At 37.1% G+C, this 22,887-nt stretch overlaps 1 protein-coding gene across 1 annotated transcript in view; it reads left to right on the top strand.

The window, feature by feature from the left end:
* LOC103523063 (glutamate receptor ionotropic, NMDA 2B-like) overlaps positions 1-22,887 on the top strand; it is a 142,989-nt gene that overhangs the window by 105,399 nt on the left and 14,703 nt on the right. Inside the window, exons 7-8 of the mRNA XM_026832847.1 lie at positions 2,133-2,362; positions 5,996-6,143. Coding sequence (XP_026688648.1) covers positions 2,133-2,362; positions 5,996-6,143 — 378 coding nt within the window. The remainder of the gene's footprint in view (positions 1-2,132; positions 2,363-5,995; positions 6,144-22,887) is intronic.

Genomic DNA, 22,887 nt, shown 5'->3' with positions numbered 1-22,887 from the left:
AGTTTTTTTTTTTTTTTTTTTTTTTTTTTTTTTTCCTTTTTTTTGAAGGATCCGAGTTTTATTGGGACCATAAAGCGAAAATTTATCTTTTATTCTTTCTTTATGGCTTTCTCCCTCCCTCTGTCTCCCCCTCTCGCATCCCTCCCTACGTCCTCTTCCTCCATATCCTCCTTTGTACTGGTATAAAATAGTGTCTGTGTAAAAGCAAAAGAATTTCATAAAAGGCTTGTTTCTTTAGTTTCTTCCTTTGACAAAAAAGGACATAAAGAAAAAGATTAAAAGTAGAAACTAGAAACTATTTACCTATAAAACTGAGACTGTACTGTGTACCTAATAGTAGGTAGAATAGAATAAAATAGAATAGAGTAGAATATACCTTAACTGTCCCCATTTTGATAAGGGTACGCTGAAGGGATAGAATATAGGATATAGGGAAGAGTGGGGACTGTGTAGAGTATTTAGGGATATGCTGTAGGAAAGAATACCTCTTAGGGAGAGAGTAGGTAGGGATATGCAATCAGAAAGAGTGTGGATTGTGGGGAGTAGGGATTGATAAGATATAGGAAAAAGTATTAGGGAGGAAATTGATAGGGATAAGCTATAGGGAAGAGTGTTGACTGTGGAGAGTAGAGAGTTAGTAGGGATATGCTACAGGAATGAGTCGGATAGGGATATTGTAATAAAAATTATGCTAATTTAAGGTAGGTAGGAAGGTAGAAAGACGCGAAGGTAAATACGCGTATAGAAGGATGGTGTGTGCTAAAAAAGAAAGGTTGATGACACTGTCATAAGTTACAGTAAGGCCTTGCAAAATAATACCTCCCAAAACCATTATTCTTTCTTTTTCTTCTCCTTCTCGTAATTTTCCTACTCCTCCTTCTTCTTTTTCTCCTCTTCCTCCTCCTCATCCTACATTTCGTACTCCTCCTCCTTCTTCTCCTTCTTCTTCTTCTTCTTCTCCTCCTCTTCTTCTACCTACCTAATTTAAAAAAAAAAAAAAAAAAAAAAAATGGCGCCATCTTGTTTTCCTTCAAGTAATGTTTACAGAGATGATAATGTTGATGTACCGACGTTAAAACAAAGAGCTAGAGAAAAATAACAAAGTCAAAAAACGGAAAAGAAGAGAGATAAGGAAGGAAAGGGAAGTGGAGAAGGAGGAGGAGAGGGAAGAAAAGTAGGAGGAAGGAAGAAGAAGAGGAGAGGAGAAAAAGGAGGAGGGGGAGAAAGAATGAGAAAAGCCCGAAGCGATTCATAAGAAGAGATAGAATAAATCAAATTACACGTTTCCCCCCTTTCGCCTCTCTTTCCTTTTACTTCTCTTTCCCCTCCTTCTTCTCCTTCCTTTCTCTTTCCCTCCCCTCTCTCGCCTTCTATTCAGCATTTTCTGATTTTTCTCTTTACTACGCATACCCGTCTGTTTCTTCTTTTGTTTTTTCTCTCTCTCACACCTTTTTACACTTTCTTTGTTTTTCTCTCCTTTTCTACTCCCCCCACTCCTTTTTTCTTAACTGTAATTCCCCTTTCCTCTCCCTCTCTTTATCTCTCACCCTCCTCCTTTCTTTCCCCCCCCTCTCCATCTCTCTCTCGCCCTCTCTCTCTCTCTCTCTCTCTCTCTCTCTCTCTCTCTCTTCCTCTGTCCTTTTCTCTAACTTTATCTTATTATGAGTGTTGTTCAATTTTGGAGTGAAAAAAGAGAGCGAGAGAGAGAGAAATCCAAAAGAAAAGAGAACAAGAGAAGAAAAATAATATATTCTATAAGAGAGAGGGAGAGAGAGACAATATATTCTATAACAGAGAGAGACAATATTATATTCTTTAACAGAGAGAGAGAGAGAGAGAATGGGAGTGGGGAAAACAAAAAGTTTCAATTTCGAAACAAAAGCTACCGCTCTAGAAGCATCTAGGATCGAAAGCAAGGAGCTTTCTACTGCCTGTCCCAGCTCAACAACTCCTCTTCTTCCTATTCCTCCATTTTCCCTTCTTTCTTCTCCTCTTCCTCCTCCTACTCCATCTCTCCTTTTCTCTCTCCGTCTTCTTCATCTCATTTTCTTTCTACTTTTCACCTTCACGTCTCCATCACGTTTCTTTTCTACTTTTTTCCGGTCTTATAAAGTTTCTCCTCCTGATTTCAGATCGGTGTGTGGAAGTCCTGGGAGAAGGAAGGCCTGGACATCAAGGACATCGTGTGGCCGGGCAACAGCCACACTCCGCCCCAGGGGGTACCGGAGAAGTTCCACCTCAAGATCACATTCTTGGAGGAGGCCCCTTATATTCAAATGTCGCCCCCTGACCCTGTGACGGGGAAGTGTAATATGAACAGGGGCGTGATATGTCGCGTGGCTGGCGATGCGGATATGGACAAGTGAGTTTGTTTGTTTTATTTATTATTTATTTATTTTTCTTCTTCTTCTTCTTCTTCTTCTTCTTCTTCTTCTTCTTCTTTTTGTTCTTCAACGATTCGTCTGTGAATACATACTTACATAGGTAACTTCTAAAGTTTTTAGTGACGAGGGGTTTACACTAAATCGGTTTCCCCCCCCCCTTTTTTTCGGTTCCCAATTCCTGCAAGGGTTTCAAAAAGATACTCCCGGAAACACCTAGATAGGTAGGTACTTATCTAAAGCGCCGGAATTGTACAATTATTCTTCCGTCAAAAAGGGAATTTTAGAATTTACCCAATTACCTACAAAACCCTCTATCTAAAGTTAATTCACTTGAAAATTGAAAATTACAGTATCATCGATTGATTAATACCCCTTTTTGGAATGTTCCTCTTGAATGTCCTCCCGAGGTATTTCGCGAATTTTCCATACTACATTGTCAGCTCTCAAATTGAATTCTAAATGTGGTAATGTCATTGATGTTAATTGTACCACCTATTAATAATTGTACTTAATTGTATTACCTAATATTTGTACACATCTACCTACGTAATTACCTGCATACCTCCCAGTATTATTACCGTTTTAAGCACCATCACTAACTTCAAAGAGATACCTACCTACATACATTACCTGCATATTTCAAATTCTAGAATCTAGATTCCAGATCAAACGTAATAATTATGATTTAAATTAATATTTACTGGCAATTCCTCGCCTATTATAAAAAGTAAAAACGTGAGAAGTTATCCAACAAATTGGCATAAATCATTTCGAACATAAAAAAGTTTGTAACAATTTCACTATAAAAGAGGTAGGTAGGTATTTTTTACTATTATCATTTTAATTTATAGGGTACTAAAATGCTAGTTAATTTTCCTTCTGAGATTTCTCTTCTGCTTTTTCACAACTGCTAAGGAGAAATATTAAACAAGTTTTGTAATAAAAATTACAAATAGGGAGAAAAAATATCTTCTTTTTATGGGAGCACTAGGTAAAAAGTTCTAGAGCTAGACTTGGGGGAAAAATGTCATAGCAAAATAGAACTTTTGCGAAATGATAGGGGTCGATTTTTATGGATGCCTGGAAACTTTGTTAAGTATGCAATGTGCAACACACAAAAGAATCTCTAACACCAAACGAACATCGCCTAACCTCTCAGTCAGCATTCAAGTTGCTTCCACCCTCCCTGTTGCTTTATTCAAAAACTACCTAGGTACGTTCCTCGGTATTACCTTTGATGAATCTAATCATAATCAACCCTGTTATTTTATTTTATTTATTTTCCGACCCAATTGTGTAAAAAATATGAGAAAAAAAAGAGTAACATTTTTTTTGTTCCAATTTATTACGTCAATTTTTCAATAAAAATTTCGGCGACAAACGATTCTAAATTTGTATGAATGCCTGGAAACTTTGTTAAGTATGCAATGTGCAACACACAAAAGTATCTCTAACACCAAACATCGCCTAACCCAAGTTGCTTCCACCCTCCCTGTTGCTTTATTCAAAACCTACGTTCCTCGGTATTACCTTTGATGAATCTAATCATAATCAACCCTATGTTATTTTATTTTATTTATTTTCCGACCCAATTGTGTAAAAAATATGAGAAAAAAAAGAGTAACATTTTTTTTTGTTCCAATTTATTAGGTGCTACGTCAATTTTTCAATAAAAATTTCGGCGACAAACGATTCTCCCCCCCTCCCGTTTCCCTCTCGCTTTCCTAATTCTAATCAATTCCAGTTCAGGTTTCAGCAATTTTCGGCTGCCTGTGACATGAAGATGAATGACAGAAAACTGATTGCCTTTTTTTTCCCCTCCCTTTTTCCCTCCTTTTCCCCTCCTTTTTTTCTTTTCCCCTCCTTTTCTTCTTTTCCCCTCCTTTTCTTCTTTTCCCCTCCTTTTCTTCTATTCCCCTCCTTTCCTTCTTTTTTCCCCCTCCCTTTTTCGCACTTATGTCTCCCTCCTTTTCTTTACTTCATCTCAAATTCCCTCCCTCTTTCTCTCCTGTTACCTCCCTTCTTTCCTTCATCTCACATATTCTTTCTCTCTCTTCTCCGTCCTTGCTGTCCTCCAATCCATCTTTTCATTTTCTCTTAGTCCCTCTCCCTTTAATCCATCCCTTCTCTCCCTCCGTTCTTATCTCTCTCTCTCTCTCTCCCCTTCTCTCTCTCTCTCTCTCTCTCATTTCCTTCTCCCTTTTTTCTCATTCTCCTTCTCTATAATTTTTCTCTCTCCTTCTTCCTCACTTGTTTTGTGTGTTTCAAATAGGGTGGAAACGGTTTACAGATTTCTTCCAAAATGGCGGCTTATTACGTAGCGTGTAGATATGTTGTGACTTGTTGCCCTCTCTCTAACTCTCTCCCCCCCCTACTCTCTCTCTTTTGCTGTCTCCTTCTCTCTCTCTCTTTCTCTCTTCTCCTTCCTTGCTTTCCTACCTCTCTTTTTTTCTTCCGTCTTATTTTGCTTTTTCATATTCAATTCTTGAACATCTTTTCTTTCTCTCTCTCTCCCTCTCCTTTTCACACACTCTTCCTCCCGGCCAAGAAAGAAAATAAGTACCACTTATGCAGGTCAGTTTTGGTTAGGGTAGGAACCTATTCCGTTTTCTTCTTTCTAATTTTCTTCTTCTTTCTCTTTAAACGTTCACAGTTCTAATACAGAGCATAGGAAAGCTATGTTCCTCTCTCTCTCTCTCTCTCCCTCCCTTCCTCAATAATCTATCATTTTATCTTTTACTCTCTCCGATTGTTCGATTTTAATTTTATTCCGTCGATTTTTCTTTTTGCTCTTTTTTTTTCAAAGTTTTTATCCGATTATTCCGTTTGTTATGAAATTTGGAAAACAATACCTAAGATACATATTGCATACCTACCTATTCTACTTTTATTTTTCAGGATTTTATCTGTTATAATTTACTGTGGGTATGTTCTCAACTTATTGTTTCATTACAAATTTTCATCAGTAAATGGGTTTCTTCAAAATAAATTGATCCCAAGGGCAAGGCAATGCCTAAACCCTTGACAAATGGAGTGTGCCTGAAGGCATGTGATGTGTTCCAATCCACTCGACCCCATGACATGTTTCTACCATTCTACCTTTAGACGGGTAGCCTGAAGTTTGGCAGTTTGGTGTGTTGATAGACTGACACATAGCTTTGGCTAATGGCCTCACGAGTCCTAACCGTATGTTACCTATCTGATGTTATTTTTGTTTTCTTCTGTTTGTTTGTGAGTTTTTATTTTGTTTTTATTTTTATGTGTTTTCATGTCATTCCGACGTAAAAGGACTTTGAAATCCTACCTTGACAGGAAACAGAAAATTTTATTCCGTCGATTTTTCTTTTTGCTCTTTTTTTTCAAAGTTTTTATCCGATTATTCCGTTTGTTATGAAATTTGGAAAACAATACCTAAGATACATATTACATACCTACCTATTCTACTTTTATTTTTCAGGATTTTATCTGTTATAATTTACTGTGGGTATGTTCTACCTTTAGATATGTTTCCATATTTTGTTCTTTATACTGTCCTGTTTTCTATCTTTAGGTATGTTTCAGGATTTTGTCCTTCACCCCATCCTATATTCTGTTCTACCTTTTCGTTCCAGGATCGACGTGGCGATGGCTCATCACAATGAAAGTTTCTACCAGTGTTGTTCCGGGTTCTGCATTGATCTTCTAGGCAAGTTTGCTGAAGAGTTGGGCTTCACGTATGAGTTGGTCAGAGTGGAGGATGGCAAATGGGGGACCCAAGAGGTGAGTGAATTCTAGACTATTCTGTAACTAGCTGAATTCCGTCGCTTTGCTCCGTAATCCCGCTAGTTCATCCCGAGGCATGGCCAAACTTGTATAAAAGGCATGGCCGAACTTGTAGAAAATAATGAAAAATACGGTCGCGCTGCGCGCTCCCTATTAGCTGCATAGTTATCAAGCTAAAAACATAAACGAAACTCAAAATGTTGGTCGAGAACGGAACATTTCTCTCCCGCAGTCTCTGCACCCTGTGTATTTCTTATGGAGATTTTAGCGATCAAAAATTGATCATAATTATCTCAGGGTCGGTTTAGATTTCCTTAGAATCCGAGCAGAATCCCTTTTTACTTTCTATTACTATTTTTTAATGTATTTAGGTACCTATTTATTTTTTGAGTTATTTTCAGGGGTAACTCGGAGAAAATCTCTGCTGATTTGTAGCCCAGTGGGTATAACTGGGTTATTATAAGTATCAGTGTGTTCAGTTATCCATAACAGTTCCTTTGTGAAATGTGGAAAAAAATGTTAGCATAATGGAAATGGAATACATTGTTCTGAGATAACGGTTTAAAATCTCAATAAACCTCTACTTACCCATAATATTCTTGCAGAATGCAGAAAATTATGCATAAAATAGGTACTTTACGTATTTAGAGACAGAAATTTCCCGAATTTCTCCAGGGGCTTTTTCGTATTTAAAAAGCGTATGACAATGTTTCTCATAGTACTATACATATCTATATGTACATGTAGGTATACGTATTGTATAGGTATACCGTAATAGGGTACCTATATACATATATCCTAAATATTAATGTATATAGAATACATATGTACAGGGTGTTTCTTGGGTCGTGCGAGAAACTTCAGGTTTGAGTTCCTGGGATTTGGAATTTTGGGAATACCTATTTATTTCACTTTATGGAAAATGTCCTAAACAGATAAGGATCGATCTTGGAAAGGCTGGTTTTCTCTTGGGCTAAAATCAAAAAGTACAGTGGAGAGCAAACTTGTAGAGACTTTTGCTCTCTTCTTCTTCTTCTTCTTCTTCTTCTTCTTCTTCTTCTTCTTCTTCTTCTTTTTCTTCTTTTTCTTCTTCTTCTTCTTGCAGGACTTATGATCCACCTAGTACGTTATTTTTTTTGAAAAAAAAAAAAAAAAAAAAAAAAAACTGAGTTTCTCGTGAGAGAGAAAAAGAAACATTTTGTAAAGGTACAGAATCTACATAGGTAGAAACTTCATTAGATTTTTTTTGTTCATCTTTTTTTTTACCTTTTTTTTACGAAAATGAGGATAAAAAAGAAGCAAATGTAAATAATGAACGTGTAGGTATTATGAGAAGGAGAAGGTAAAGAAGAATGATTGAAAGAGCATACCTATACGTGTAGCGGTGTAGGGGAGAGAGAGAGAGAGAGAGAGGCAGGAAGTGAGTGAGAGAGAGAAAGAGAGAGAGAGAGCAAAAGGCAGAGAGAGAGAAAGAACTAAACAGGACACAGCAATAGTTAGGAGGATTAAAAGAAAACAATGTTTACAATAGATGGAAAAGGAAGGAGAAGAAATAATAGAGAGAGAGAGAGAGAGAGGGGGAGGAAGAAAAGGAGGAGAAAGAGAGGATAATAATTATGGTGAAAATAGAAGAAAGAGATGTAATGAAATGTGGAGTAATGGAGAACAGTGGACTAAAGTACATATTTTCATTTAGTTATTCATTTACCTTATTTTTTTACCTAACTGGTAGGGAGGTAGGTAGACTATGTATATTTTTCTAGAGTTATGCTTGTTTGTTTTTAATTTTATGATGAAAATGAAATATGTGGTATTTTTTGTAGTTGAGTATAAAGGTTCATAGCTCTATACTAATCTAGCTAAATCTACATTAAGATTGTGTTGTGGTCTTGTTTTATTCTACCAGTCCTTTCTTCTCTTCTTCCTCTTAGTTATCTGTTTCTTCTTCTACCTCTTCGTCGTTGTAGTCTTCTTCTTCTCCTTCTCCTTCTTCCTCCTCTAATTCTTCTTCTTCCTCTAGTTTTCTCATTACTTCTTGTGGTTCGTCAAGCCAATCTCCGTGCTAGTCTGGTAAACGATTTAATACGTCAATATCCGCAACCACACTCTATTGGTTTCATAGTTCGTACTTGATGTTTGAAAAATCATGCACTTTTCGTTTTGTGTGAGGTTTGTTTGTCTCTGTTTGCTGTTATTGTCCACTCTCTGTATTGGGACTTTCATTTTTGTCTTTTCTTTCTCCGCACACATTTTATCTAATCGTATGGGCGGCGAGGTAATAAAAATGAGACGTCGAACAGAAAATGTGAAACGAGAAAGTTTTTACTCAAATGTAAGCCAGGGAGATGCGAAGGAAGAAAATGGAGGAGGGAGGAAAGGGAGAAAGAGGAGGAGGGAAGAAAAAGAAGCCCTCAGAGGAAGAGAAGAAGGACGAGAAAAAGAAGAATAAGGGAGATATAGATTTTTTTCACATTTTCTCACACAAATGTGTGTGAGGAAATGTGAAAAAAAAAAAAAATTCCCAAAAACCAGTTTTTTTTTTTTTTTTTTTTTTTTTTTTTTTGGTTTTTTGGCAAAAAAGTAGCACCATTCGATTCCGCGTGAAAAATCACATTGGGATTACCTATTCACTTGCTTATTTGGTAACGGTTCACGAATAAAAGGGAAATTTGTCGACACATGGAAGTATCGAACCCGCAACTTCTCAACCGTAAGTCAGACAGTACTGAAAGTAGCACCATTCGATTCCGCGTGAAAAATCACATTGGGATTACCTATTCACTTGCTTATTTGGTAACGGTTCACGAATAAAAGGGAAATTTGTCGACACATGGAAGTATCGAACCCGCAACTTCTCAACCGTAAGTCAGACAGTACTACAAGTAGCACCATTCGATTCGGCGTGAAAAATCACATTGATTAGAATATTCACATCCGAATGACCAAAGGTTTTCTATGTCTCTTACCGTTTTTACGAAATAAGGGTTAAGCAACAGTGACTTTGGTTAATATCAGGATGGGTGACTATCTGATTTTTACCAAATTGTTACAGTCGCGTCCTTGTACCATACCGGGATAGCATACCAAATTTCATTTCTCTACGACAAACTGTTCTTGAGATATTTTGTTCACAACCTTTTCAACATTTTCCACGAAATGAGGGTTAAGTAACAATTACTTTGGTTAATATCTGGATGGGTGATTATTCGATTTTTACCAAATTGTTACAGTCGCGTCCTTGGAACATATCGGTATATCATACCAAATTTCATCGCTTTACGACAAACCTTTCTTGAGATATTTTGTTCACAACCTTTTCAACATTTTCCATGAAATGAGGGTTAAGCAACAATTACTTTGGTTAGTATCTGGATGGGTGATTATCCGATTTTTACCAATTTGTTACAGTCGCGTCCTTGGACCATACCGGGATAGCATACTAAATTTCATCGCTTTACGACAAACCGTTCTTGAGATATTTTGTTCGCAACCTTTTCAACATTTTCCACGAAATGAGGGTTTAGTAACAATTACTTTGGTTAATATCTGGATGGGTGACTGTCCGATTTTTACCAAATTGTTACAGTCGCGTCCTTGGACCATATCGGGATAGCATACCAAATTTCATTTCTCTACGACAAACCGTTCTTGAGATATTTTGTTCACAACTTTCTACTTTTTCCCATTTAAACCTGTAGTACGTACGTACGTACGTTCGTACGTACGTACGTACGTACGTACAGACCATGGGCTAAAAACCACTTTTTTGGAATCAGGGGACCCCAAAACGGATATTTCCACACATTTCCCGATTTTGAAAATTTGGACCGATTGCAATACTTTCATTACTAGTATAGCTCCGCTATACTGTAGTAATAGAAAGTAAAAAGAGATAGGTACACAGAAAAAATATTAGATATAAAGAGTGTCCCAATAAGAACGCAAGATTTGAAAGGGTCATAACTTTGTTATGCGTTGTTTTATCTTGCCCAATCTTTGACAGATTGATTGTAAACAAATCAAAATTAGTCATCATGGAGTCTAAAACTGTTCAACAACGCGTTAGCATAATAAAATCGACACACTATCCCTTTTGCGCGAGCATTTTCCTAGTCTTAATCCTGTCATTTTCCGTTTTTCTCACGAGAAATGGCCTCCATGATCTTGTAATTTTACCCCCCTAGAGCATTTTTTGTGAGGGCATCTAAAGTCACAGGTTTACACCAACAAACCCACTTTGAAACATTGAAAGGTGAAATTGAAAGTTGCATCAACGAGATACAGCCTGATTTCCTCGAATTTGTCATCGAAAATTTTGCCAAAAGGAAACGAATGTACCATCAAAGTCGAGGAAGTTATTTGTCTGATTATTGTTCCATACAAAATTTCAGAATGTTTACTTCTCAAATCATCTAAGAAGTCCGTTTTATTCCACGGAAAACCATGCTTTATTAACCAATCCCCAATGTTGCGTTCTTATTGGGACACCCTTTACGAATATAGGTAGGCAGGTAGAAATGGCAGAAGAAGAAAAAAATGGGGGGGATTCCATTCCTCTCAAGCTCCTTCCAAGATATTCTTGATCTCTTCTTCCTACGTGTCTAAACCATTGAAGTCTTCTTCCCTCTGTGTACTTGTGTAGTATAGGGGTTATTAATGTTATTTTTCGTTTTGCTTCACTTCATGTGGTTTGGTCAAATAGTTAATAGGTACTGAGCTCTGACTGGTCTGAGAATTATTGTAAGATTGTTGAGGAACTTACCAATTCTGCGAATAGGTATCAAGGAAGTGGAAGATCATTCTGGAGAGAACTATCGAGTTTACTAATATCGACCTGAAAACGGCTACTTTCCCTGTCGCGTATAATATCTCTAGTAGCGCGGTCAAACTTTCTTGACTTGGCGGGGCGGAGCGCTACCGCGCTCCTTAATAGTTTCGTTTCATTTCGATAGTTTCACTTCACGGTCTTTGTCGATATCTTTCTACATTTAGATTGGAAAATTCAATGCACAATACCTTCTCTCTCTCTCTCTCTCTCTCTCTCTCTCTCTCTCTCTCTCTCTCTCTCTCTCTCTCTCTCTTTCCCTCTTTCCCTCTTTCCCTCTTTTTCTCCTCTCTCTACAATTTTTCTTTTCCATTTTCTTGTTTTTCTTTTTATAAATTTCGTCGAGTGCTTTTGACTTAATTTAGGTCATTTCGCCCCCGAAAAACTTTTTTTCTCCACGACAGCAAAAAAAAACATCCATAAAGGGAATTTAGCTTAGGAAAATAAGAGAGAGAGAGAGAGAGGGGGAGAGAGAGGTAATAAGAGAGAGAGAGAGAGGGAGAGAGGGGGAGAGAGAGATAAAAAGAGAGAGAGAGAGAGAGGGGGAGAGAGAGATAATAAGAGAGAGAGAGAGAAGAAAGTGGGCTTTTTTCACCTGCCTATTTATTTTGTTCTTAGAGTAAGTATCCTTCTCTCTTTGTCTTGTTTGTCTCTTTTTAACTCTCATAATAATGCTTAGTCTTCGATTATACCTCCCTCCATCTAATTATTTTCCCCTCCCTCATTTACTTCCCATATTTTCTTGTTTTTCTCGTGGAGCAAACAAGAATATTAGAAGAAGAAAAAAAAATAGAAAGTAATAGAGGGATCTTAACTTTGGATATCACACGAAAACACTTCCAAGAAAGATTTTATGAGTATGATCTCCCTTAAGCTGATACTGCAGGGGAAAATAATTATTCAAAAATATTTCAATTTAAAAGACAATTTTATAAAATGCATCTTAGGTACGGGAAACTCAGAATGAAAATATCAAGAAGAAAGGAAGAATCGGAAAAGAAAGATGAAGAAGAAAGTGGGAAAAAAAAGTAAAAAAAAAGTGAAATTCGAAAAAAGAAGAAGAAGAAGAAGGAGGAGGAGGTAGAGAAGAATGGGAAACTCAGAATGAAAATATCAAGAAGAAAGGAAGAATCGGAAAAGAAAGATGAAGAAGAAAGTGGGAAAAAAAAGTAAAAAAAAAATATAAAAGTGAAATTCGAAAGAAGAAGAAGAGGAAGAAGAAGAAGAAGAAGAAGAAGAAGAAGAAGAAGAAGAAGGAGGAGGAGGAGGAGGTAGAGAAGAAGAAAATTCTGAAGAAAAGAAAATATATGGAGTATCGAGAAGAAAAAGTCAAAGAAGTCTTACCAAAAGAAGGCAAAGAACTGAAGAATGTAATCTCAATACTTCTCACACTTCAACTCAAGACGTACCTATTGTATAAAGTTAGATCAGCAAAGTTAGATGAAAAAGTACCTAGTCATAACAACATTTCGTGTCAGCACCAGAAAGCATTCGAAAAATTTCGTGGGTAGTACAAGACGTACCTATTGTATAAAGTTAGATCAGCAAAGTTAGATGAAAAAGTACCTAGTCATAACAACATTTCGTGTCAGCACCAGAAACAGTGCTTCAGCATTCGAAAAATTTCGTGGGTAGTGCGTCGGGCCACTACGACAAACCGTTCTTGAGATATTTTGTTCACAACTTTCTACTTTTTCCCATTTAAACCTGTAGTACGTACGTACACGTACGAGTGGGTAGTGCGTCGGGCCAAGTTCTGTGCAATTTTTAGCGGAATTCTTGCACAGAGAGTTTGGAAAATTGGGGGTTTTTATTCGACTGAAAAAAGGCCCAGAATGACAGAATCTACAGAGAAATGCTACTTGGGAGTTGAACATATTTTAAAATATCAAAATTTGAAAAACCCTTGTTCCATTATAATTCAATCGAAACGCAAAATGTATGGAAACATAATTATTATTTTAGAGACAGAAATTTCCCGAATTTCTCCAGGGGCTTTTTCGTATTTAAAAAGCGTATGACAATGTTTCTCATAGTACTATACATATTATATACATGTAGGTATATGTACGTATTGTGTAGGTAAGCTTTAGATGGCTGAAAGTAATAAAAACCGTAATAGGGTACCTATATACATATATCCTAAATATTAATGTATATAGAATACATATGTATACAGGGTGTTTCTTGGGTCGTGCGAGAAACTTCAGGTTTGAGTTCCTGGGATTTGGGATTTTGGGAATACCTATAAATTTCACTTTATGGTAAATGTCCTAAACAGATAAGGATCGATCTTGGAAAGGCTGGTTTTCTCTTGGGCTAAAAACAAAAAGTGCAGTGGAGAGCAAACTCGAAGAGACTTTTGCTCTCTTCTCTCTTGGGCTAAAAACAAAAAGTGCAGTGGAGAGCAAACTCGAAGAGACTTTTGCTCTCTTCTCCTTCTTCTTCTTCTTCTTCTTCTTCTTCGTCTTCTTCTTCTTCTTGCAGGACTTATGATCCACCTAGTACGTTTTCTCTCTCCCTACTATATTTCTTTCTCCGCACACATTTTATCTAATCGTATGGGCGGCGAGGTAATAAAAATGAGACGTCGAACAGAAAATGTGAAACGAGAAAGATTATACTCAAATGTAAGCCAGGGAGATGCGAAGGAAGAAAATGGAGGAGGGGGGAAACGGAGAAAGCGGAGGAGGGAGGAAAAAGGAGCCCTCAGAGGAAGAGAAGAAGTACGAGAAAAAGAAGAATAAGGGAGATATGGATTTTTTTCACATTTTCTCACACAAATGTGTGTGAGAAAATGTGAAAAAAAAATCCCCCAAAAACCAGTTTTTTTGGTTTTTTGGCTTCTTGGTTCTCTGGACAAAACCACCATTTTCGTGATCCTGGTAAAAAGACCTTTGATTTGATAATATATAGGTCGACCAGGTTTGGATAAGTCCTTCTATGGGGACAGACAGACGACACCGAAGCGAATACAATAGCCCGTCCACTATACCTTTTTCATTACTATCGCAATAATAAAGGAAGGACGGTCTAAAAAGGAGGAATAATCAGGAGGGAAAAAGGAGGAGAGGGAGAGGTTGGGGACAGACAGACGACACCGAAGCGAATACAATAGCCCGTCCACTATACCTTTTTCATTACTATCGCAATAATAAAGGAAGGACGGGCTAAAAAGGAGGAATAATCAGGAGGGAAAAAGGAGGAGAGGGAGAGGCGAACACAAGGAGGAAGGAGACTTGTGACTGTGGATAGAGAGAAGAGAAAATTAAGCAATGGAAATGAGAGGAAGGACGAGAAAAAAAGGAAAAAGATACAAACATGAAACAGTGAAAGCGAATGAGAGAAAAGACGAATTTGAGGAAGGAAAGAAGGGAGGAGGAGGAGGGGGCAAAGAAAGAGGGATGAAAAGGAAGAAAAAATTGGAAAGGGAAAAAAGAGAAAAATAATCCAACACAAAAAAACAAGACATGTTGTCGAAATGAAATAGATTTTGACTAAAATAAATAAATAAAAATATCTGGGATCTGAAAATGTTGAGGGTTGTTTTTCCAACTCAAGGAAGAAAAAATTGGAAAGGGAAAAAAGAGAAAAATAATCCAACACAAAAAAACAAGACATGTTGTCGAAATGAAATAGATTTTGACAAAAATAAATAAATAAAAATATCTGGGATCTGAAAATGTTGAGGGTTGTTTATCCAACTCATCTCCCTCTCTCTCTCTCTCTCTCCCTCTCTCTCTCTCTCTCTCTCTCTCTCTCTCTCTCTCTCTCTCTCTCTCTCTCTCTCTCTCTCTCTCTCTCTCTCTCTCTCTCTCTCTCAAAAAGTTTCATGTCGTCTTATTTCAGCTCTGTAGATTTTTTTTTTAGCCAGAGGAAGGAAAAAGTATGTTCCGTATCCGAATAAGTGACTATTTGCCCAATTGCCTGCTGCTGGCTTTTCCCCACCCGACTCAGGCTGGTCAATGTAAGATTGTAAGAGATCAGTTTGTCGCCGGACGCAGTGTAGGTAAATACTCCGACCCATAAAACCTTTAGCGCTATTTGACCTATAGGTACATTGGTACGGTCACATGAAACAACTATCAAACGTACAAACATTATCTACTGTGTACCTACTTCTACTCTGTAGGTTTCAACTTGGAATACTACATACAAAAATTCTAGTGAACTGCCATAAAACAAACGGAAAACATACCTCCGCAGTAAACCTCAAAGGTCTATAGTACTCTACAGTCTGCAATTCATGTTAACCATTAACCTCCATGCTATTTTAGGTAATAAAAACTACAACCAGGGCACACAGGCGTTCTGTGACATCAAAATCTACTTAGTCCTAGAAATATCTCAGGGAGTAGGGATGTAAAATTTTATTTTCGTAGCATGGGTGTTTTTATTTATTTTTAAATAATAATGAGAAGAAGAGGAGGAAGAAGGGGAGGAACAGGAATAATATAGGGAGGAGAAGGAAGAAGAAAAAAAAAGACGATGAAAGAGGAGAAGAAAAACGAGAAGGAAAAGGGAAGGAGAAAAGGAAGGAGAAGAAGGAGTAAGAGTAGGGTAAGGAGAAGACGAAGAAAAAATCGAGGGGTTAGAGGGAGAGGAAAAAGGAGTTGGTAGAAAAAGAATAAGTAGACAGACTGGGAAGAAGGAGAAAGATGGGATGAAGAAGAAGAAGAAGAAGAAGAAGAAAGGAAAGAGGAAAGGAAGAAGTGTAACAGTGACAAAATTTATCACGCAAAGACTCCCTTCTCTGTTGTAATTTCATAATTTTGACTGACAAGTGACAATTTCGTGGTTTTCCAGCTTTCTCTCCCCCTCTTTCCCCTCTGTCTCTTCCCTTTCTCACCCTTTTTCTCCCTCCCTTTATCTTTTTCCCTTGAAAAATGATGTAAGTGCAGTGCACCCACAAGATTCTGCTAAATTCCTAAAAACACTTTGGTGTTTTGAAAAATCGACCAAGGGACCATTTTTTGCTGACTGCTGAAACCCTGCAAGAGACCTTTTTTTTTAAGTGACATTTACACAGTAGAAAATGAAAAGTACAAAGTTCTTACCAGAATTTCGAAATTATTTCTGGAACAGGCCCCTGGTCCAGTTTCTTCTACTCCCCAGTGTACGTGTAGACAAATTTATTCTCCTTGTCCTCAAAATGTTCAGTACCAAATTGGACAACATGTTTTGTCACCATTTTCCAACACCAAAATGGTACTCGTGGGAATTTTGACCCCATCAATCCCATTATGTCTACAATCATTTTGTCTATTTTCCCTTTTTCATTTTCCCTTTCTCGTTTTTCCCTGTTCCACTTTCTTTTCTCCCGTTATTGTACACTTTATTGTCAAGGGAAAGTGAGGGAGGTAATAGGGAAAGCAGAATAGGAAAGGGAGAGACTCGTATTTTTGGGACGTGTTTTGTTGAAATGTATGAGATATTTCTTATTTATTTTGTGTTATTTCTATCCTTATCCTTCTTCCAAGCAATAGCTTGCTTATTTTTGTATTTTGTTTTGTATTATTTTTATTTATCGTTTCTTTTCTATCGGTCCTTTTTCCAGTTTTCTATAATTCCATTTCACTGTGATGTTTTGATAGTAGATGTTGTTTAGTAAGAACGTGCTGTTTTTCTTTTCGAGGACCATAAACATATTTTTTCTTCAAGTGTGGAAAGTAGATTATAGGAAAACTAATAATTCCATTTCACTGTGATGTTTTGATAGTAGATGTTGTTTAGTAAGAACGTGCTGTTTTTCTTTTCGAGGACCATAAACATATTTCTTCTTCAAGTGTGGAAAGTAGATTATAGGAAAACTGTTTGGTCAAGAGATATTGGTACATGTTACTTATACCTTATACCTACTTATGTACCTAGTTGCCTTCTGGAGTAATTTTCTTTGGATTATTTAGATTATTTTACACCAATTTCTAGTTTCTAGGTATTGGGTAGATTCTTTCATTGTTATAGGGAATATAGGGAATTGTGAAAATTAAATACACTTGTTTAACCGCGATTTCTTGTGGACATTTAATTTTTCCGTCTGGTCTTCTGTCATAAAATTATTTTGACTTACCTTTACCAGCAACCGGTTTCTGTTCCCCCTGAACGGCAACAATCAGCAAAATTAAGCTCAGCAGAATCAGCAATAGCAGACTCGAAGTCCTCTTCGTCAGCATGGTCTTTATCATTGTCTCTCAGCTAGTTCTAGTCTTCTAGTTGTTAATTCTTTCTGTACAGGAATAAGAAAAGAATAGGTCTTCACTTGACTAAATAAACAAATTTGTTGGTGGAAAAGATTCAGAACCTTAATTCGTTTTGTATAAAAAAAAGAGAAGATTACTTAGAATTTCAGATCCTTTACGATTATTTTTTCTTCTTTAATGGTAGCTAATAGGTAGCTATTTTATTTAAAAAAAAAAAATCTTCGAACAAACGATTTCATTAGTTGAACGAATTGGTCGACAATTAATAAATTTTATTGCGGATTCAGTAATGTTGTTGAAAGCTATTAACAGGAGATTTCGAAGAAAAAATATTATTACACCTTGAAATCTCATCTGTCGAGTGACTTGAGTTGTTCTCGTGTTTCGATCACTTTCTTTCGTTTTGCTTCACTTCATGTGGTTTGGTCAAATAGTTAATAGGTACTGAGCTCTGACTGGTCTGAGAATTATTGTAAGATTGTTGAATTCTGCGAATAGGTATCAAGGAAGTGGAAGATCATTCTGGAGAGAACTATCGAGTTTACTAATATCGATAGTTTCGTTACATTTCGATAGTTTCACTTCACGGTATTTGTCGATATCTTTCTACATTTAGATTGGAAAATTCAATGAACTAAACAGGACACAGCAATAGTTAGGAGGATTAAAAGAAAACAATGTTTACAATAGATGGAAAAGGAAGGAGAAGAAATAATAGAGAAAGAGAGAGAGAGGGGGGGGAAGAAAAGGAGGAGAAAGAGAGTATAATAATTATGGTGAAAATAGAAGAAAGAGATGTAATGAAAGGTGGAGTAATGGAGAACAGTGGACTAAAGTACATATTTTCATTTAGTTATTCATTTACTTATTTTTTACCTAACTGGTAGGGAGGTAGGTAGACTATGTATATTTTTTTCTAGAGTTATGCTTGTTTGTTTTTAATTTTGGGATGAAAATGAAATATGTGGTATTTTCTGTAGTTGAGTATAAAGGTTCATAGCTCTATACTATACTAATCTAGCTAAATCTACATTATTATACTATGTATATTGAAGTATTTAATTTAATAATTTAAATTCTCTACGCTTAGCTGGTTGGACGTGTGGTTGATGGGGTTGTCGAATAAAATTATGTTTTATATTTTTAATTATTCTTGATGGATAGATACATAAACATAACCAACTACTATGTACCTTGTATAATGCATTAGTATAATATCAACTCCATTGTCCCCGCTACACAATAATTTATGAACCAACAAAATGCCTACATTTGAATGGACCAGTAAAAGAACATAAAGTTTGGTATAATAAATGAAATGTAAAACGTATATTTTGTTGCCAGAAATATACTGAAAAATTCACAGAACCTACTAAAATATGTACAGCTACACAATAATAAAAGGAACAAAAAATATTGGGCTTTTAAAACCAAATACCAAAAGGAACAAAATAAATACTAAAACCTAAAATTGAAAAAAAAAATAATAAGAAGAAAAAATAAATAATGCCAACAACTCACCATCAGGTAGACCTGATCAGACGTACCTAATCAGATCTACCTGATAGTGTGTATGTACTCATCAGGTATCAGGTAGAACCTGACAGGCGGACCTGATCAGGCGTACTTGTCAGGTCTACCTGATAGTGAGTGGTCGGCTTAATGATTTCCCAGTTTGGTTAGAGTCAGTTGCTGAGGATTGTGTCCCAATATTTACACCGAATAAAAACTAGAACTCTCAGCGCGAACATTACCGAAAACGCAACGAAGACAGACGACAAGTCACGAACCTTGTCGAGTCGACACGAAGTTTCCCGACTCAGCCCTTCTCGTGATGTTTCGTGAAGTACTTCGCGCATTGTCGTTCGCAGTCTTTCCGTTTGACGAAGTTGTTCGCATTGCCGCCACAGCCGCCATAAATGAAGGACGTACACGTCAGCGTCTTGGTGTCGAAATAGTAGCGGTGTAAGGAGGCCCGACAATTCCCTGTGACCGGCTTCAGATGACACTTGGCTGAAAAAGAAGAGTAATATTAGAAAATAGAGGGGGGAAATCAGGGAAAAATGGGGGAAATTTTAACTGAGGGAAAAATAGAAGAAATTTTATACAAAGGGAAAAGGAAGGAGAAATTTTAACTAAGGTAATAATAGGGGGAATTTTAACTAAGGAAAGAATATGGAAAAATTTTAACCAAAAGAAAAATAGGAGGGAATTTTCAACTGAGGGAAAATAGGGGGAAATTTTAACTAAAGGCAAGAAATATGGGGATTTTAACAAGGGGAGTAGGGAGGAGGGGTATGATCTGATAGATGTGAAAGGATAGCACGTTAAATGCACCAATTTCCCTTGGATCATTGAAGTTGAGGTACGATACGCATAGATTGTGTTGTGGTCTTGTTTTATTCTACCAGTCCTTTCTTCTCTTCTTCCTCTTAGTTATCTGTTTCTTCTTCTACCTCTTCGTCGAGGTATAGTCTTCTTCTTCTCCTTCTCCTTCTTCGTCTTCTTCTTCCTCCTCTAATTCTTCTTCTTCCTCTAGTTTTCTGATTACTTCTTGTGGTTCGTCAAGCCAATCTCCGTGCTAGTCTGGTAAACGATTTAATACGTCAATATCCGCAACCACACTCTATTGTTTCATAGTTCGTACTTGATGTTTGAAAAATCATGCACTCTTCGTTTTGTGTGAGGTTTGTTTGTCTCTGTTTGCTATTATTGTCCACTCTCTGTATTGGGACTTTCATTTTTGTCTGCATTTGCTAATGTTTTCATAGAATGGAACAGAGAGTGCTGTTTTTACAGTTATTTTATTGAATTTGAACAAAGTTCTGATGGGAAGTTCATGATGTCGTCAGCTTCATCAAATCAAGCTCCAATACTTTTCGCCCACCGTGTTTCACAACACAAGTGGTTTCAATCTTTCACGTCTGAAATCTATTTATTTTATATGTTTATTTACGGATACTCGTATGCTTTTTTTTTTCAAATACTGATGCGCAAATCTACTTTGTTGTTGCAAACACAATGATAGGTAGTCTGTATATTGATCGTTCAAAATACTATCCCGCTCAAAATACTACCCCGCTCACTTCGAAATACTTCCATTCGATATATTTATCATGAAGTGGACATGCTATGACACAGACAAGTTGAACTGTCGACCAGCAGACCACATCACTGAAAAGGGAATTTTTTCAATTAATAGAAAGTAAAAATTGTAATGAAAGTAAAGTAGGACTCACTTTCTTTTTGCAAAGAAGTGAAATTTAATTAGAACGGAAACTGGCGAAACCTTTTTACCTTCTTTCTCTCTCTCTCTCCTCATTTTTTCTTTATTTTTACCTTCTTTCTTTCTTTCTTCTTCTTTGGCTTTCATTCTTTTAATTTTGCTGTTCCTCTCAGTCCCGGTTCCCGGTTATTACCTAGTTTTCATTTCTTTTCCATTTTTTCAAGGTTTGATAGAGGGAATTGTAACTGCTACTGTCTTATCATCCTGAAAGCGAAGAGAGAAGGAAGACAGGATGGGAGAGAAAAATTCCACAAGTTGACTTTTTCAGCCAAATGAACCTTTGCTTGACTTTAATTAAAACCCATATAGCACCCATTAGCCTTTGAAGCAGTATGGGCACATTATTGAGAGGTTTTAAGTCTCTCTCTTTTTCCTCTCCTCTCTATCACTCTATCCTTCTCTCTCTCTCTCTCTCTCTCTCTCTCTCTCTCTCTCTCTCTCTCTCTCTCTCTCTCCCTCTCTCTCTGTCTCTCCTTTCTTTCTTTCATTCACATATTAGTCAAAGAAATATTGTGAAATAAAGAAGCTTTATTATTCAATTCCATTCAATTTCATTTTGTCTCTTTACTTCTATTCCTCCCTTCCCCTTTCTCTTTCTTCCTCCCTCCCTTTCTCCCTCTCTCTTCCTCCCTCCCTTTTTCGCGCTCTCTTTCTCTCCCTCTATTCCTTCCTTACTTTGTATTTCTCTCTTTCTCCCTCCCTCTGTTTCTCTCCCTCCCTCCCTCTCTCTATCTCTTCTATCCTTTTCCCTCTCTCCATCATGTCTCTGTATGAAAAGTCCCTCCAAGGGAGATTTTATCCCGTGTGATGTGATGGACCTTTAGGATAAAGCGAGCACTTTGACTAATTGACTATGAGATCAACTGAACATTGTCACAGTAACATACCTGTCGGCAATAGAGAATGAACGAAGGAAGTGAGCTCAAAAGTTTTTAGTTTTTACTTTCCTTATCCTATAGGAAAGTAATGTATTCGGTGAAAATTTTCGATGGTCAGCTGTACTGACTAAAGGGTTGGAGATATCGAAAAAGTTATGGGAGACCCCCCAAAAACTATTATAGACATACACCCCCGGAGAAGCAGAATTCAATAGGATAAGGAAAGTCATGTGATGTTCACACCAGATTTTTTTTTTTTTCTTCTTCTTCTTTTTTTCTGAGTGAGTTGTATAGTTAACTGAGCTATGAACTAGTAGGTAGGTTTATTAAATACACAACAACTCACCATCAGGTAGACCTGATCAGACGTACCTAATCAGATCTACCTGATAGTGTGTATGTACTCATCAGGTATCAGGTAGACTTGACAGGCGGACCTGATCAGGCGTACCTGTCAGGTCTACCTGATAGTGAGTGGTCGGCTTAATGATTTCCCAGTTTGGTTAGAGTCAGTTGCTGAGGATATTGTCCCAATATTTACACCGAATAAAAACTAGAACTCTCAGCGCGAACATTAACGAAAACGCAACGAAGACAGACGACAAGTCACGAACCTTGTCGAGTCGACACGAAGTTTCCCGACTCAGCCCTTCTCGTGATGTTTCGTGAAGTACTTCGCGCATTGTCGTTCGCAGTCTTTCCGTTTGACGAAGTTGTTCGCATTGCCGCCACAGCCGCCATAAATGAAGGACGTACACGTCAGCGTCTTGGTGTCGAAATAGTAGCGATGTAAGGAGGCCCGACAATTCCCTGTGACCGGCTTCAGATGACACTTGGCTGAAAAAGAAGAGTAATAATAATGAGAATGGTTTATTTTAATGTAACTATAAAAATATCTTCCTTTTGTTCCTATATAAGTACATTTTTTCTTTATTTTTACCTTCTTTCTTTCTTTCTTCTTCTTTGGCTTTCATTCTTTTAATTTTGCTGTTCCTCTCAGTCCCGGTTTGTTATTACCTAGTTTTCATTTCTTTTCCATTTTTTCAAGGTTTAATAGAGGGAATTGTAACTGCTAGTCTTATCGTACCGAAAGCGAAGAGAGAAGGAAGACAGGATAGGAGAGAAAAATTCCACAAGTTGACTTTTTCAGTCAAATGAACCTTTACTTGACCTTAATTAAAACCCATATAGCACCCATTAGCCTTTGAAGCAGTATGGGTACATTGAGAGGTTTTAAGTCTCTCTCCTCTTTTTTCCTTTTCTCTCTCTCTCTCTCTTCCTCTCTCTCTCTGTCTCTCCTTTCTTTATTTCATTCACATATTAGTCAAAGAAATATTGTGAAATAAAGAAGCTTTATTACTCAATTCCATTCAATTTCATTTTGTCTCTTTACTTCTATTCCTCCCTTTTCCTTTCTCTCTCTTCCTCCCTCCCTTTCTCCCTCTCTCTTCCTCCCTCCCTTTTTCGCGCTCTCTTTCTCTCCCTCTATTTTTTACTTTGTATTTCTTTCTCTCCCTCCCTCTCTCCCTCTGTTTCTGAACGGATTGAATTA

The sequence above is a fragment of the Diaphorina citri genome, unplaced genomic scaffold (assembly GCF_000475195.1).
Source record: "Diaphorina citri unplaced genomic scaffold, Diaci psyllid genome assembly version 1.1 scaffold82, whole genome shotgun sequence".
NCBI lineage: Eukaryota > Metazoa > Arthropoda > Insecta > Hemiptera > Psyllidae > Diaphorina > Diaphorina citri.
This window is presented reverse-complemented; position numbering and strand designations above follow the sequence as displayed.